The sequence below is a fragment of the Balaenoptera musculus genome, chromosome 12 (genome assembly GCF_009873245.2).
Source record: "Balaenoptera musculus isolate JJ_BM4_2016_0621 chromosome 12, mBalMus1.pri.v3, whole genome shotgun sequence".
NCBI lineage: Eukaryota > Metazoa > Chordata > Mammalia > Artiodactyla > Balaenopteridae > Balaenoptera > Balaenoptera musculus.
The window spans coordinates 34,585,820-34,602,580 of NC_045796.1; the positions used below are offsets into that span (position 1 = coordinate 34,585,820).

General features: G+C 42.7%; 1 protein-coding gene across 5 annotated transcripts in view; it reads left to right on the forward strand.

The window, feature by feature from the left end:
- Window positions 1-646: 646 nt before the first annotated feature.
- PTPRK (protein tyrosine phosphatase receptor type K) overlaps window positions 647-16,761 on the forward strand; it is a 565,097-nt gene continuing 548,982 nt past the window's right edge. For 3 of the 5 annotated variants that reach the window (XM_036871296.1, XM_036871297.1, XM_036871299.1), the window contains exon 1: window positions 656-981. In XM_036871296.1, coding sequence (XP_036727191.1) covers window positions 885-981 — 97 coding nt within the window. In that variant the 5' untranslated portion in view covers window positions 656-884. Of the gene's footprint in view, window positions 982-16,761 lie in introns of all 5 variants that reach the window. The other 2 variants (XM_036871298.1, XM_036871300.1) reach the window with 2 other exon arrangements.

Genomic DNA, 16,761 nt, shown 5'->3' on the forward strand with positions numbered 1-16,761 from the left:
GTAAATCCAAATATTCGGCAAATGACAAACCAAAAAGGAGACATGCCAGCTGTTCACACTGGGAAGTTACTGAACATTTATTTTGGTTCAAGTTTTATTTTTATATGAAGAAGGAACAATAAGTTTTCTACGGGGGTGGGGTGTCTCATTCCTTATTACACGAATAGGGAACAGAGAGTTTGCGATGCAGGTGGGTGTTTCCTCTGGGCGCTTCTACACTGCCCCTTCTTCCTACCGGCCACCGATACGGTAGGACCTCCGTCTTGGGGACAGAACCCCGGGGCGCCTCTGCTTGGGCGGCGGGGTTTCTCCGCGTTCATCCTCTGGGGTCCCGCCACACTGCTTACCCAACCCTCGCTTTTCGAACTGCGATTTCTGAAACAGAGCAGACAACGGCGCGGGTCCCCTTTCGCGCCCGCTGCCCCCGAGCGGCGGCGGGCGGCTGGGCCCGGGTGGCGAACAAAGGCGGCGCGGAGCGCGGGGCGCGCGGCCGGGGTTGGCGCGCGTCTCTCCGGCAGGAGGCGGCGGCGGCGGCGGCGGCGGCGCCGCGCCCGAGCCTGCATTCCTCAGAAGCGCCCGGAGCCCGCGGGGCGACGTCACCCCCGGCTCCGCCCCCATCCCTCCCAGAGCAAAGTAACTCTTGACTAACAGGAGAGCCTCTGCCGAGCATGGAGAGCTGCTGCCGCGGCCGGCCGGCGACTCGGGCGACGCTGGCGCCCCAAAGGTAGTTTGGCGACCGCGGAGCAGGAAAAAGTGCGGGCGGGAGGCTGTCCACTCCCCGCCCTCACCCCGCCGGGCCCGGCCGACCCCTCAGCTGTGGATTTCGCTGAGATTCCCCCCGGCAGCTCTTTGCAAAGCGGCTTGAAACTTCTCCCAAAGTCGACATGGATACAGCGGCGGCGGCGCTGCCTGCTTTTGTGGCGCTTTTGCTCCTCTCCCCTTGGCCTCTCCTGGGGTCGGCCCAAGGCCAGTTCTCCGCAGGTGAGTGGCCGAGGAGGCGTCCGGAGCTCCGACGAATGCCCCCGACCCGGGGCTCGCCAGGGGTGGAGCCGGCTCCTCTCTAGGGCCGGGGGGCAAGGGTTTGGGGGAAGCTTTCGCGACCCGGGGTGGGGGTACCGGGCAGAGGGAGAGATGTCCCCAGACTTCGTGCCAGGTGGGACGCGGGGCACCGGGCTGGGCGCCACGGGGGCAGGTAAGTTTCCTCGTCGCGACCCATTGTTCCTGGAGGAGGATCGCTCCGGGCGCAGGCGGGCAGGGCTGTGCGGGAGTGCGCGAGACAGTGCTTTTCTTGGGGAACTGGGAGCCTCGGCGTCCGGCGCCGGCTGCACCGCGCCGGGGAAGAGAGAAGGAAAAAGTAGTTACGACTCTGGGGACTGCTACTCTGTTGCTCGTAGTGCGGGCTTGTTGCTCTCCGCCGCTAGAGCGTTCCGAAAAACATTTCCCGGGGAAGCCATTGTCAGAAAGGTGGAGACTCGAAGGGAGTGACCTCGGCGCGCTTTGCCAGGTGCTTTTTGTCCCGGGAATAACCTCTCCTGACTATTGTCTAACTACTTCCCCGTCCCTCCCCCAGTCCTTGTCTCCTCCTCCAGCGTTGGGCTGCTCCTGGGTTCGCCCCGTGGGTTAGGGCGCTGCGCGGAGTAGGTTCTGTGTGTGTGTTGGCGGAGCCTGTAAGATGTTTTGAAACATGATTCTAAGGATCCACGCCGAGCCGTCCTGGGCAGCGAGGTCTGGGCGCCGGGGCCGGGAAGCCTGACCCGCGGTGTGGGAGCCCGCTCCTCCGGCAGAGCCACCGCGAAGCTGGCCCAGCTCCTCCCGGAGCCGGCCTGCGTGATGGGGGCTATAAACGACTGCCGCCCGCCCAGAGAACCCAAGAGGAGGCATCCGGTGCGGTCTCGCCAGTTAGCCCTTTGGGTTCTAGTAAAACCACTTAGAAAAGTCCGTGAAACCCCATTTCTCCCAGTCCAGTCCTCCGTTCCCTTCCAGTTTTGTGATCCTTCCTGGCGGTTGCTTCTTTCGTTCTCTCCTCTGGGGGCTCTGAAGTTTCACCAGGTGGACGCTGGGGAGCAGGCTCCCGGGCGATCGTCTGCTTCCCGCCAGTCCAGACAACTTTTCTGGCCAGCCCACCCAGCTCTGCTTGGCTGGCGAGCGCATCTGCTTCCTTGGTTCGCGGTGCAGATGGAGACGCAGAGGTGGCCGAGGGCTGCTGGACAAGACGGGGGAAGCGACAGCCGCGCTCCTGGCTGAGGCCACAGGACGCGGAGAACGGACGAACTTTGCACTGTCAGTTTCTCTCGTTGTGGCTGCCTGGTTTCCTGGAAGTAAACTCAGATTGTTTTCCGGAGTAATGTTTATTTCCCTTCCGTTCTCTTTCCCCCCTTTAGAACTCTGTAAAAGGAGGTAGATAACAAATTCAGATGGCAGCATGTGCTGTGCACTCAGGCAGGTTATGAAATGCAGCGAGTACAGGAAAAATTATGTATACAGGTGATGTATACAGAGGACAACAGCTATGTGCAATGAATGATCCGATAGCCTAATTTTAATTCTTTCTGGAGTAAGCATTACTGCAAGCATGTCTGACATATAATGCCCGTTGGTACTGGAAGCGTGCTTGATGTAAGACATTACATGCAGGCGAGTTGGAGTGGGTATTGATTTCTGCAGTGTTTGTCAATGCACGGAGAGCCTACGCTTGAAAAGGCATGTAGTTTGTTAATTGAAAGTTGGAATTCTACCAGTTGCATGATTAAACTTACATGTATTCAAAATTTGCAACTATTAATGTCTCAACAACTGATGGATATATTTTCATCTGTAAAGAAACTTTTCTTTTTCTCTTTTCAAATGTTATTTACCCTTTAATGAGCAAGTAAATATTAAATTTCCTCCAGCGGAATGTACAGATGAGCTTTTCTGATCCCTGGAGTTCAGATATCTCTAATGAACAGTTATGTTCTTAGACATGCAGTTCCAAGTAATTTAACTAAATAAGCCTGGCTTTTCTTTTTTGACAAAGCAAAACATTCGACTTTATTTTATAGTTAAGTGAAAGAATGTGCAGTCCTAACAAATGCAATTGTGGCAGGACTGTATCTCAAAATTTTGCCATTCAGGATTTGTATATATGCCCAGAAATGAATGTCTTTTATTCCCACAGTTCAGATTGTGGGTCTGCCTTTCTCCATAAGGTAAACTTTTGCTTTGTAAAAATTTGCATTTTCTGCTTCACCTAAGTCATTTGTTATTCTTCTGTCATCAGATTTTATGGCAGTCAGATTTGTTGCAAAGACACGGGGTCAGAGATTGGAGGTGTATTCTTTCTTGCGTTTTTTTCTTACATTCTACTTTAAATGATGAACTTTTATTTCTCTTGAGAAATTTAAATAAAAATGCTTTAAAAGTGTAAAACAAATACATGTTCAGAACTTTAAAATATGTTTTAAAAATCACACTTATTAGGCCATTTTCCACTTTTAGATATTATTGTGTGCTTCCTAACATGGTGAGCCTCAAAAGCAAAACTTGGAAGACTGCAGATTGTTGGATCTTTGATATATCATGTACTCATCCAGTCTGCTTTCTTTAAACCACAGTTTAGGAACATTTTCGTCATTTTGAATTTTTTCTTAGCTTTTGGGGTTAAGGTGTAAAAATGCTACATGGTGAGCCTCTTGAAAACCTGAACTTCCAGAGCTTTTATAAATCTCAACTTAAATTCTTTCAGTTTGATGGCTCACTTAACACCTAAAAAAATGTGTCATATCTGTGTTACATCTGGGGAAATTGAGGCATAGAAGCACAAGGATGTGCTGAAGTTTATTCACTGGGTTGTGTAGTTGCCATCTCTTGATATAATGTGAGAAAGTTTTTTGTATTAGGACTCAGATGACTGACAAAATCAGTCATAGATGAGGTACCTGGAGACTCAGCTTTCTCATCTGTAAAATGGGGATAATAATACCTGTTCTGACCTTTCCTCATGCTTTTTATGAGGATGGTGTGAAATAGTTTATATGAGCTGGAACTGTATATTGTCAAACATTATGCAGCTATCTGGGGTGTAATCATCATATATTAAAGTAGCTAAGTGTCTTGACTTCAGTCTTTTCTTGCTCCCCCAGTCTGTCCTAGTAAGCGCAGACTGTTCAGGAGTGTGTGTGTGTGTGTGTGTGTGTGTGTATTTGTGTGTGTGTGTCACTCAGCCATTCATTCAAATTGTTAAATATAAACATCCTAGATTGGCCAGACCATAATTTTATCAGCACATTGAGAGAAATTATCCTTTAATTTTTTTTTTTTTTACTTACCTTCCGTGAATCCTTACTTGAGCTGAACCTGTGGAAGAGTCACTATTAACATTCATAGTATTCAAACTATAGAAGAAATTTATTTTTAGTCAATTTCTTTAGCTGTCTGTTTAACTATTGGCTGTTCACCCTTTTCATCTCAGTGGGAGAAAAATATGTGGCTTTTTAGATGCAGTCTTATCAGTGACCTAGAGAGGGACTATTGTCTCTGTAGTATGATGTGAGCCTGGAAATGCAACTCCAGATCCTGCCTTGGATATAGTTACTGGCATGTCACACTGTAAGCGTTTACTTACTTGATCCCTTAGAACCTTGCAACTCATCTAAGCAGTGCCACTTTCCCAGTGTCTCACTCTTTGCTGTCTCTGTATGTGAGTTAAATTTCTCTTATACTTATTATCTCTACTGGGAAGATACATCAGAGAGACAGCTTTTTAAAGGTTTGCCTGTCGGTTTTCTGGTTTTGATTGGCCAGAATCTCTCGATCCCTCAATTCATTAAAACTCCAAGTTCTAAGCTATTAATAATATGTAACCAGACATTTCTGGGACTGGTTTTTCTTTCACCAGTCTCCATATAACTGACTCTGTTGATTTTCCTACATTGCAAGATGTCGTTTTGTGTCTGGCCAACCCAGACGGGAAGAGGCAGGTCTGGCTGCTATTTGGGCTTTGGCATGTGTGCTGCTGACAGCTCTTCTCTTTGTATTCATAAATGTGAATTTGAAAAATAAATCCACCCCTCTGCCATTCTGCCCCTCTCCCACACTCCTTCCCACTCCCCTCTAGCAACAACAAAGCCCCACGTGCAGATACACAAAATCACAGCCTTTTTGTTTTCACCAAATATCTTTTGGTGCTGATCATGTTCTTAGAAACTGGAAATATGACTCAACTATTACCCAGAGCAAACGCCAGTCCTCCCACCTAATCTCATATTTTAGGCAGTGATGGTTTACTACACGTTTTTATGGACTTTATCAAACATTTAATTCATGTGATATGGTCCTGTATAGAGAAACTAGGTTGTTGCCTACTAATGCTTTTGAAGTGCTGTGGTCTAGGTCTGCTCAAGATGGTGTTAAAGACAGTGTAAGTCATGCTAAATATGGATCTGCTTCTCTGAGGCATGGAAAATGCTGTCCTCCTCTGCCTTGTGCTCTTCCTATTTCCCCTACTTGCTCTTCACGGAGGGCAGGAAGAGGATTGTTGGAAGACTGAGAGCAGGAAACATCAAGGGAGTTTACAGATTGTTCTTAAAGATAAAACAAAACACTGGGATCGTGTGTGTGTGTGTGTGTGTGTGTGTGTGTGTGTGTGTGTGTGTGTGTGTGTGTATCTGTGTGTGTGTATCTGTGTGTGTATGTGTGTGTGTGTGTTTGATCTTTAATTTTCTAAAGAGGGAAAAAAGCCCTATTTTTGATTTGTTTATTGGAATCAGCCTTTGCCTTTGCCCGAACACATTCATTATTTATTTATTTATTTATTTATTTATTTATTTATTTAATTTATTTATTTTTGGCTGTGTTGGGTCTTCGTTGCTGTGTGCGGGCTTTCTCTAGTTGAGGTGAGCAGGCTTCTCATTGCGGTGGCTTCTCTTGTTGCAGAGCAGGGGCTCTAGGCACACGGGCTTCAGTAGTTGTGGCTCGCAGGCTCAGTAGTTGTGGCTCGCGGGCTCTAGAGCGCAGGCTCAGTAGTTGTGGCACACGGGCTTAGTTGCTCCGCAGCATGTGGGATCTTCCTGGACCAGGGCTCGAACCCATGTCCCCTGCATTGGCAGGTAGATTCTTAACCACCGTGCCACCAGGGAAGGCCCACATTCATTTTTTATTCTGTGGATGTAAAAACTTCCCTCTGTGTCTTCCTCTCAGACTTTACCCTTTGATCATATGTGTCTGGTTTGTGTTCCTTTATCAGATGGTGTTTCTTTTTGCCTAAAAATGTTATAATTGGTTTTGAATATGACTTGTTTTTCCTTCATCAAAACTCATGCTGTTTGTCATAGTTCTGAATAATGGTATTTTGTCAATTCATGATGTCTTGAATGGGTATTTGATAACAAAGTAAGTACATCAATCAAGCTAATTTTTATTTCAACTGAAGGTAGAAATAAACTTGTAAATCCATGAAATAATCTTTTAATGTCACGGAGTATTTGTTTGTGCTTATATATCTCTCAATGGAAGAGAGACTTTGAGTTCCTTTTTGTAAATGGGGTGAGAAAAAATTTGAGTGCCACATTGCCTGTTATTTTGAGATAGTGACATACATCTGGGCTTTGGAAAACTTTAAAAGTTATGTTTGAATATGTGATGTCAATGAGAAGTCTGGAGGTAGATGGTTTACAAACTTCAAATTCCGTCTTAGTGGAAATTGTGTTTTTATGAGAAATGCTCTTAAACATAGTTCCCCATAAAAGGTTTTATTAATTCCATGAAAATTCTGTTGGGAAAGGTATGTTTATTTTCCTGCAGTATTCTTATGGGAATTCTTTTGATTTGTAGTTAGTATTTTAGTAATAAAAACTGAACTTACATAATTAAAAAAGTTTTGTGTGGTTTTGCGGATGGTTGAGCTTCTGGGAAACATTGGGCTTGGGATGTAAGAATCACATCGATCCTGTTGTGGAACATTGCCATTTCCCCACTTAACTCTGGTTGCGTTTTTTGGCATTCTCCTCTGTGTGTTGGTAATCCATAAAAATTACAAGTGGCTTATTTTGTCACTTACAATTGTTTTAGGAGCAAATTAAGTGGTCCTGAATGAAATAATCCATGTTTCCACTTTATATGATTGTAGATAGAGCTCTGTTAATAAAAATGATGAACAGAGCAGTGCTGGCTGAATCCTTTTACAGGTGTCATTCTAGGAATTATTTTCAAAAGAAGAATTCAGAAACAAATCCAAATAAAATAGTGTCTAGAGTTACTGTTTGCATTTATTTTGTTGAGAAAATTGAAAGATGTAAATACGTGTATTCACACACACACATATCTTAACAATGATAGAACATCATTGTCCAAAGGTTCGAGTGAGAAGGAAACCAAGGATATCTACAGATGGGATCAAACTCCTATACTTATATTCTAGATAGAGTATTGAAAGTAGAGAATTATTTTGTCAATTTCGTAGATGAAGAAACTGAAATGGAAAATATATGAACTATATAGTATATAATATACTGCACTGTACTATACTTTAAAGGAGATAATAAGAAACCTAATTCCAATAGATTGGTATCTATTTATATAAACTCTTCCAAATGCAGCCTGTGCCTTAACCAGCTGCTTGTAGGCTGATTCTCCAAACCCAGTCCAGGGCAGCAGCTGATCAGCTACAGAAATTCCCCTAGTCCTTGTTGGACGGTAGGGTGCTAGCAGCTGCTTAAGTGGCAGACTGGCCACAGCTCCTTGATGTGGTGATTCGACTTAGGTCATCCAGCAAATTCAAGAGTAGAGAGAGGCAGACTTTCTAATGCCCTCACTGCCCATTTAAATGTTGACGGCTGATTGCTTCATGGTCATTGGATTCATCAATGGCAAGATGCCCTAGAATTTTGCTACTTGAATTATGGTCCACGGACCAGCAGCATCAGCATCACCTGGGAACTTGCGATGATCTTTTGATCACATATCAGAGCCCACCCCAGACCTACTGCCTCAGAATCTGCATTTTAGTAAAATCCCCAGGTGATTTGCTTGAACATTTAATTTTTGAGAAACACTGCTCTAGGACAAAGAAAGATCAGCTTGAGGGGCTTCCCTGGTGGCGCAGTGGTTGAGAATCCGCCTGCCGATGCAGGGGACACAGGTTCGAGCCCTGGTCTGGGAAGATCCCACATGCCGCGGAGCAACTAAGCCCGTGAGCCACAACTACTGAGCCTGCGCGTCTGGAGCCTGTGCTCCGCAACAAGAGAGCCCGCGATAGTGAGAGGCCCGCGCACCGCGATGAAGAGTGGCCCCCGCTTGCCGCAACTAGAGAAAGCCCTCGTACAGAAACGAAGATCCAACACAGCCAAAAATAAATAAATAAATAAGTAAATAAATTAAAAAAATAAAAAAGAAAGATCAGCTTGAAAAGATTTGCCACATGCTCTTTACTGTAGAGTGGTAAGAGTACTGTGAAAGGATTCATTACAACATGAAACAAATTTCCCTGGAATTATATTTCTGATCAGTATTTACTGAATTATAATTTAACACCCCAGATGCATCAAAACAACAATACTGTTCAGGATTTTTAAAAAAAGAATACTTAGACAATTTTGAAAAAAATATTTCATGAGAGAATAAACATAAGGCTGAATACTTTTAGCTATGAACGTATTATATAAGAATATTTAAAGGTAAACATATTATCTGAGGGACCAAACATGATATATGCCAATCATTTTTACTTTGCATATTGACATGTTGATATGGAAGACGATAATTCCCTCTTTTTTTAACTAGTAACTACAGTTTCTTGTTTTATATTTCTCTTTCTCTTCTAAGTGTATTTTAAGGATTTTTGTAATAAGGAGCTCATTTATAGGACAGTCAAATTTAATGAATGGGAGTTAGGTAGAATGCATTAAATATCACTGGTGTTCTTTTTACTATCCTTTGTGCTCATATTTAAGAACAGAGATTCTTGTCAGTTTTCTCCAGAGAAAAATTATGATGTAATAGACAGTGTACACTGTTCATATCAGAACACAATTTTACTTGCATTTTGTAGCTTGCTTTAGCATTCTTTGAGAAAATGAATTTTCCCAGAAGACCTAATTGCCTTCTTATTAATGAGCCTGTAAGTGTGTTTTGTTATCCATTTACTATTCTAAATGTGTCTACTTTTGCTTCCTGTTTGAACAGTGAAGTCTCTGATTAAATCACGATTGCTCTATTTGTTTTTGCCATTCACTAGCGACTCAGAAAATACTGGCATAATGACATGGTTATGGCAGAAATTAATGAAAAACAAGAGATATAAATTAATGTTAACCCATAATAGTATTGTGATATCAGGAGATGCAGTTTGGGGCAGTGCACAGCAGAATTCTCTACATGTTTGATACTATAAGTGAAAGTCTGCTTAACCTGTATTGTTTTAAATACACAAAATGTAGTTACTGGATTAATGAATACAAATCAGTGACTTCCACGTTTACTTGATTTAGACATTAGAGTTCAAAGGAAGAGGTTTAATTGTGGACAGATCAGTGTTAGAGAACTTAGTGATGGAGAGAAACTCTCAAAGGTACTTCCATACATCTTGAACAACTTTAAAGTCTAAAGTCTCTGATTTGTTACCTTTTCTAGTTTTACACCAAATTCTTGCTGTTTGTACTAATTCTACTTGTATTCTTGTCAGCAATAATTAGGTTCATTTATTCCCTCACACATTAGAGAGGACAGAGCAAAAAGCAGTTGTCAAAACAACAATAGGAACTGCCATTTACTGAGTGCCTACAACCTGCCAGGCCTTATGATCGGTGTTTTACGTAATTTAAAATCCTCACCATAATCCTGTAAGATCAGCATCATTTCCATTTTGCAAACTGTGGCCTAGAGAGGTTAAATATTAACTTGCCTCAGGTGACAGTGTGAGGGACTAGTAGAGCCAAGATTCATTATTGAATATATACACAGATGTAGCAATAAGACATTTTTTTGGTTACTTAGTGGCAGAAAATGCAGCCTAGACTGGTTGCAACAAAAGGGGAATTTATTGTCTCTCCTAACTGACAATTCAGGTGGAGCTTTACTTAGGAGTTCACATAATTCCACTGGGATGTGACCTTTCTCTGCCTGCTCAACCTAGCTTTGGTGTGCTCCAGAACTTCGGTCTTAGGCTTCTTGTAGAGGCGAGGTGCTTTCGGCAGCTTCCAGGTTCTGGTCCCTTAGGAAAATGTGAACTATGTGCTGGGCACCTGAAAAGGCCCTGCGGTTCACTGGCCTTGGATTCAGTGAATCATATCTCCAGCTCCTGAGGGGAAGTAGGCGGATTGGCTTAGTTTACTAGCATTCTGGGTTCAGCCCTAGGTCCCCCAACCAGGTCATGTGGACTGATGGGGGCGAGGGGACTGTGGATGAAACTATCAGTTGTCAACAGATAGAAGGATAGGTTCTGGAAAAGCAGCCTAAACCACAGTGTGGTTACTTGAGATAGAATTAAATAAGTCGTGAGCAGTGAAAGCAGAGAGGGGTGTACGTGTGTGTGTATTTATAATCCTTCTGAGCACGGGTGAAAGGAGGTGGTGGGGAAAAGATAGATGGAGCAGATAGTTCCCTGCTCTGGACCACTAGGTGGTAATATCAGGAAGACACGGTGGTCTAAGCCTTAGTCTCTAAGGGGAAGGAGGTGGAGGAGGAAGAGAGGAAGGAGGCTGTCAGATGGTGGCAGGTTTGTGTGCACTGCAGATCAGCTGTTCATCATTTAGGGAGTGTTTCTTTTTTGGTCTTTAAGCCCTGCTTTAAAGCATGCATTTTATTATTTTCATGATTGTTTTCTCTTTGCCTCAGTATTGAATAAGTCCAGCATTAAAATTTGACAGAATTTTGAGTGTTAAAAGGGACCTTTGAAACAAATGCCTCTTAATTTGCTATAACTTGCCCAAAGTCATATAGCTTGAAAGAACTTGAGGTCAAACTTGAGATTTTGATTTATTTGGTCACTGTTATTAAAACATTTGCGTTGTTTTTGCTTAGTGGTTATTTATATAGATAGTTATTATTTAAGGTTTTAAAAAATTATTTTAGTTTGTACTCTGAAGTTCTAAAACCAGTGTTTCCAAGGGCAAACCTGACTTGACTGGCTTTGATTAGAATAGTATTCCAAGTATGAGGTGATAATAAGTTGTGTGTCTGTGAATGAAAGAGATCATTTTATTTATTTATTTATTTATTTTTGGCCTCGCCGTGTGGCTTGCAGGATCTTAGTTCCCTGACCAGGGATCGAACCCGTGCCCCCTACAATGGAAGCTCAGAGTCCTAACCACTGGACCACCAGGGAATTCCCAGAAAGAGACCATTTTAGATAATTGCTTGTTTTTTTCAGTTATCCTGCAGGATTTATTTACATATATATGTGCATGAACAGGTGTTTGCATGTATGCATTTGTTTGTTTTCAATAGATGCCAAAGGGTAAGCTACCATGGTAAATGATGCTAATTGACACAGAGAAAACCTAGTTAACTCTTCACTTTGGAAACAAATTTTGAACAACTCAGGAGGTGAAGGTGAACTTGTTTATAGTTTTGATCTTCTCAACTCTTGCTGCCTGACTTTATAATGCGTATCTGAAAACATGGGATGTTGGACAGAGTTGCTGTGAGAAGGTACTGAATAATGAATGAAGTGTAGAGAAGTAGCAGCTGTTTGCCTAGCCTCCCCCTCTCACGGTGAGAGATTTATTTCCGGGCCTGAGTTAGATAGGCGGCCTGCCGCTGTCTGTGCCTGAGGATCGGGCGCCCAAGTGTGGCTGTGCCAGTTTAGACTAGAGTGTCCTCCCTTCTCTGGCCAGAGCAGCTGGCCTGGCACTTAGGGGTGAAGGCAGTGGTTAGGGAGGAAGGTTGTTGACTGCTGTTTGTTCAGCATGCTTCCTTCTGTCACTGGAGGTTTGCTTTCACACACCTTTGTTATCTTAAAGAACTTAATGAATTATTATTTTCTTCTCTGTGTGTTGCCTGTTTTCTCTAGGACTCTTTTTTTTACCCCTTATTATACCTTCATCAGGTGTGAGAGCTGTGACTCCTGAATGGTGAAGTTTGTAATAATTTGCCTAACACCCTGCTTGTTTGAAGCAGAGTGCTGTATAGTCTTGATCCATTTTTGCCTCTTTATCTAAATTCGTATTTAAGTACTTAGGAAGTACATGAGGTGAAGGATTTAGCAGCGATCTGCTTCAGAGAGAGCAGGAGGATTCTTTGGATTCTTTGGAGGTCTGTGTACAGAGCATTTTAGTGCACAGAGCATTGGGCTTCTGTAAGACTGTGTCCCACGCTTAGCTCTGTCACTTTCAGGCTCTGAGATTTGGAGTAATTCCTTTCTACTTGACCTTGGTTTCCTTATCACTAAAATGGGAATATTACAATGAAGAGTCATTTTAATAGCTTCTCTAGTTACTCAATAGGACACTTTTAAAGGTAAAATGAGTAATATATGTGAAAGTATTTTTCTGATTGGAAAGTACCATAAAAATGTAAATTTTTGGGGGGGGAATAGAAACTTGCATAATAAAGAAATTATTGTGTTGAAGGCACAAAATACATGGTGAAGAACGGAAATGAAAACAATAGATGCTTTGTATATTTGCATATCTAAGTTACGCATTGCCATCTAAGTTGTTTGCATATCTAAGCTTTTGGGGAAAGTGGTATGGAAAAGAAGAGTCAGTAAGATTCTTGTGAACAATGAGTAATTTTGTTATGTATCATAAAACTTAGCCCCCATTTTCACATATCTGTAAGTTTTACTCTTATATGTTTTCATATATATATGTAAGTTTTATATATATATATGTAAGTTTCATATATATATGTAAGTTTTACTCTCTTGTGTCCCAAAACATTTTTTGTACTTTCGCCAGATATGTTAATAAAGATTATGTGATTATAAAATATTTTTACTGATAATTTTTGAACATGTGTTTTAAGGACTGTGCTCATATATAGCAAGTTGTGTGTATAGTTTTTCTTCTTGAATATTTTCATGAAGAGAGAAAAAAATGCTCTTGCTGTCTGAGCTGGTTTGCCTAATTGGTGAGAGCACGATTGTAAGGTTTGCATCGATTTATTTACTCTTCCACTCCACAGTTCTTTGAGCGTCTACTATGTGTCAGTACTGTGGCAGGGCCTGGGTATGCTGGTGGGCACAGATATGACTTTTGTGACAATTAAGCAGTGGTAACCTTCGCATAGCTCCGCATTTAGCAACTCACGGGTGAAGTCTGGAGCTGTTTTGTGACTGACCTTACCCCTGTGGCTTGGCAAGTCTCAAAGCCGAAGTCTGTCTCTCACAATTTGTGGGTCCACAATGCATTGTGTCAGCAGTCTTTCCATATCCTTGATTCTACACATATAAAACTAGAAGCTTACCAAAAAAGAAATACACAGAGATATGCTGCAGTGATAGTAAAATTCCACCAAGTGGAAATTCCCCAAAGTTGACTAATCGGAAGTGTAAACAAGTCGGCAGAGGAGAGAGCACGTTTGTTTTCTGGAAGCTTACTTTTTCTCCCTTTAGAGGCAGGATGAGGAAGGTGGGGAGGCGTCCTCACGGCGGACAATGTATGTAAATATGTCTTCACAACCTCAGCATTCTTGCTCAGAGGCCCTGGATTTTGGGCCGCAGATTCATACTGGCTGTGCCTGCAGCTGCTTATCAACGGCCGCTGGTGCCTCGACTCTGACCTGTCTCCTCTCTACTGCTTCAGGGGGGCGTGTTGTCCTGAGCAGTGGGCAGCCACTAGGGAGGGGATCCGGAGAGGCAGCTGGGAATGAGAGTGGACCTTGACCATCCCCCAAACTGCCCTTGCACCTGCATCCTGGAAGCGGAGCAAATTCTATTCCTGGCGCCTGGGTCAATCATTTTGACGGGGAGCAACAGTACTGTCATTTCAATACACCTGTTGCCTTACTAGGAAATGGAGATTCTGAACATCTGTATGAAAGGAGGCCCACAGGACTTGCAGTGGGTGAATGAAGGAGAAAAGTAATTTTGGAAATGTGTAAACTTTTTTGAAGCAAAATCAAAATTGCCAAATTACGAAGACCCAAGCTTCAAAAGTAGAAATTTAGAAAACTCTTTTAGTCGAGTCACTAACATTTTATGCCCATTTCATATTTAAGCAAAGGACAGTCAGAATATATAGCATAATATTTAAGACCACAGACTTTGGAACCTGACTGCCCGAGTGTGAATACTGGTTCCGGCATTTCCTTGCTATGTGACCCAACCACATTCCTTCAGTTTCCACATCTGGTAAAATGGGATGATTCAAGTACCTATCTCAGATGTTTGTTTTGAGGAATACTGAGTTAAAGTGCTTAAGAGTGCCTGGCACACTAATAAAATTCATCCACTTTAGCTTGTATTATTATCATCATCATCTTTTTGTTTTTGAGCAGAGAAATGTTTATTGAAGGGCCAAGCAAGGAGAATGGGCCCTTGGCCTTGGGGTTCATGCTCAAAACCCCAAACTCCCTGATGGTTTTCAAGGAGAAGTTTTTTATAGGCAAAATTTGGGGTGACGGCTGCAGGGTGCATGACTTTCTTCTGATTGGCTGGTGGTGAGGTAACAGGGCGGTGCTCCAGGCATCTTGTGCTCAGCCTGAAGTTACCATCCTCCACCTGGGTGGGGGCCTTGGTTCCTGGTCTCAGGGCTTAATGAAGCTCAGGTTCTTGATGTCTCATCACAGAAAGAATTCAGTGAGAGACAAAGTGATAGGTAAGAAGTGGATTTATTTAGAGAGACACACTCCATAGACAGAATGTGGGCCGTCTCAGAAGGCGAGAGGCCATCGTCATCATTATTACTGGACTAAATTAAACAATGTTTGCAGAATATCCTGATCCCATGCTGTTATCTTTTAAAATTTCTGACTGCATTATCTTTTACTTTAAAATAAAACCAGCAGAGAGTAGATAACAGGATGCCTGAAATAGATCAACTCATCTGCCAGGTTAACAAAGACCACAGCAAGCACTATAAAGAATATAATTCGGTGTTTATGAAAGCAATAGGCAAATTTACACTGATTCCTAAGAATCAGAATCTTAGAATGACAAAAATGAAACAAACCAAAAAACACTATCAAGTGATGGGTGTGGGAGCTAGAGTGAATGTGATCAAGTTTTTGGTGTAAAATGCCTAAAACAATCTGTGGAAAATGCATTTAACATTTTTTAGGGAGCTTGCAGGAGGTGGGAAATTTGGGACATTGGTGAAACAGCTTACCCCTGGAGAGATTTAATCTCAGTTAAAATATGGAAACTCTAATTCAGGAATAAGATTAAAATGAGAATTGACCAGAAAGTTAAGTGTGATCTATACCACTTCAAGAAGTGTCCATCCCAGTGAGACTAGTGTCTTGTCTAGGAGCAGCACTCAGATTTAGAAATGAGATTATTAGAATTAAGCAGAGATAGGGAGGCTCCTTAGCTCCTAAAGAATGTTGTTTAACTAAAGGATATAGAAAAGGATATCTGTACTGCTTCATTTGCATTTGACACACGGTAAGTAAATACATTACGGGCATTTAGAATAGCCGTTTACCTATGAATTTTAGATAACTTTTTTTTTGTTTTCTTTTTCTTTTTGTTGATGTTTAGTCCTCCTTAGCCTTGGTAGTTTCAAATCTGTTTTTCAAGCCATTGTCAACAGGGTAAAGCCCTTTTAGAGTCCTGCTGTATGGAGCGTGGGGCTGGTTGAACTTTTGACAACTGTTAGCTCACTTGCACAGCTGCCCTTTGGCCAGTCAGTGCAGAGGAAAGCCTTCTAAACTTGAACAAGGATTTCATGTCCAATTCAAGCTTTGGATTTCTTGTTCTCTTTCACCTTCTTACTGCATCTCTTCTAGCTTTAATTGAAATAAACTTCCCTTTTCCATGGGTTATATCTGTGAAAATGTTTGCTCCCCAGATATAATTAAACATTCTTGTCAGTTTTTTTTTTTTTCTAAGTCAGAAGCTATTTGTACTGCAGGCTTGAATCTTGCAGAAATAAGTGCTCTTATAATATTCAGTTTACCATAATAATGCAATTTTGTATCCTCACTGGTTGCTCCTCCTGACTGGGTCTTTGTGATTCTGGTGGTAGCAGGTCTTCATAAGCTCCTCTCCATTTACAAAGTAAGTTTCTTAAGATGTTGTCATTTTGGTACACTGTATGACCAGGTTCATGTCTTAATAAAAAGGAGCATTAAAAAACAAACTTCTGGGCCTTCCCTAGTGGCACAGTGGTTAAGAATCCGCCTGACAATGCAAGGGACACGGGTTTGAGCCCTGGCCCGGGAAGATCCCACGTGCTGCGGAGCAACTAAACCCGTGTGCCACAACTACTGAGCCAGCGCTCTAGAGCCTGCAAGCCACAACTACTGAGCCTGCGAGCCACAACTACTGAAGCCCGCACGCCTAGAGCCCCTGCTCCGCAACCAGAGAAGCCGCCGCAATGAGAAGCCTGCGTACAACAATGAAGACCCAATGCAGCCAAAAATAAATAAAATAAATTTATTTTAAAAAATACCCAAAAACTTCTGTGGCACATGTAATCTTAAGTGAGTTGTTTTTTAAAAAAAAATTAATTAATTTATTTTTGGCTGCGTTGGGTCTTCGTTGCTGCGTGCGGGCTTTTCCAAGTTGCGGCCAGCAGGGGCCACTCCTCGTTGCCGTGCACAGGCATCTCACTGCGGTGGCTTCTCTTGTTGCGGAGCACGGGCTCCAGGTGCGTGGGCTTTAGTAGTTGTGGCACGTGG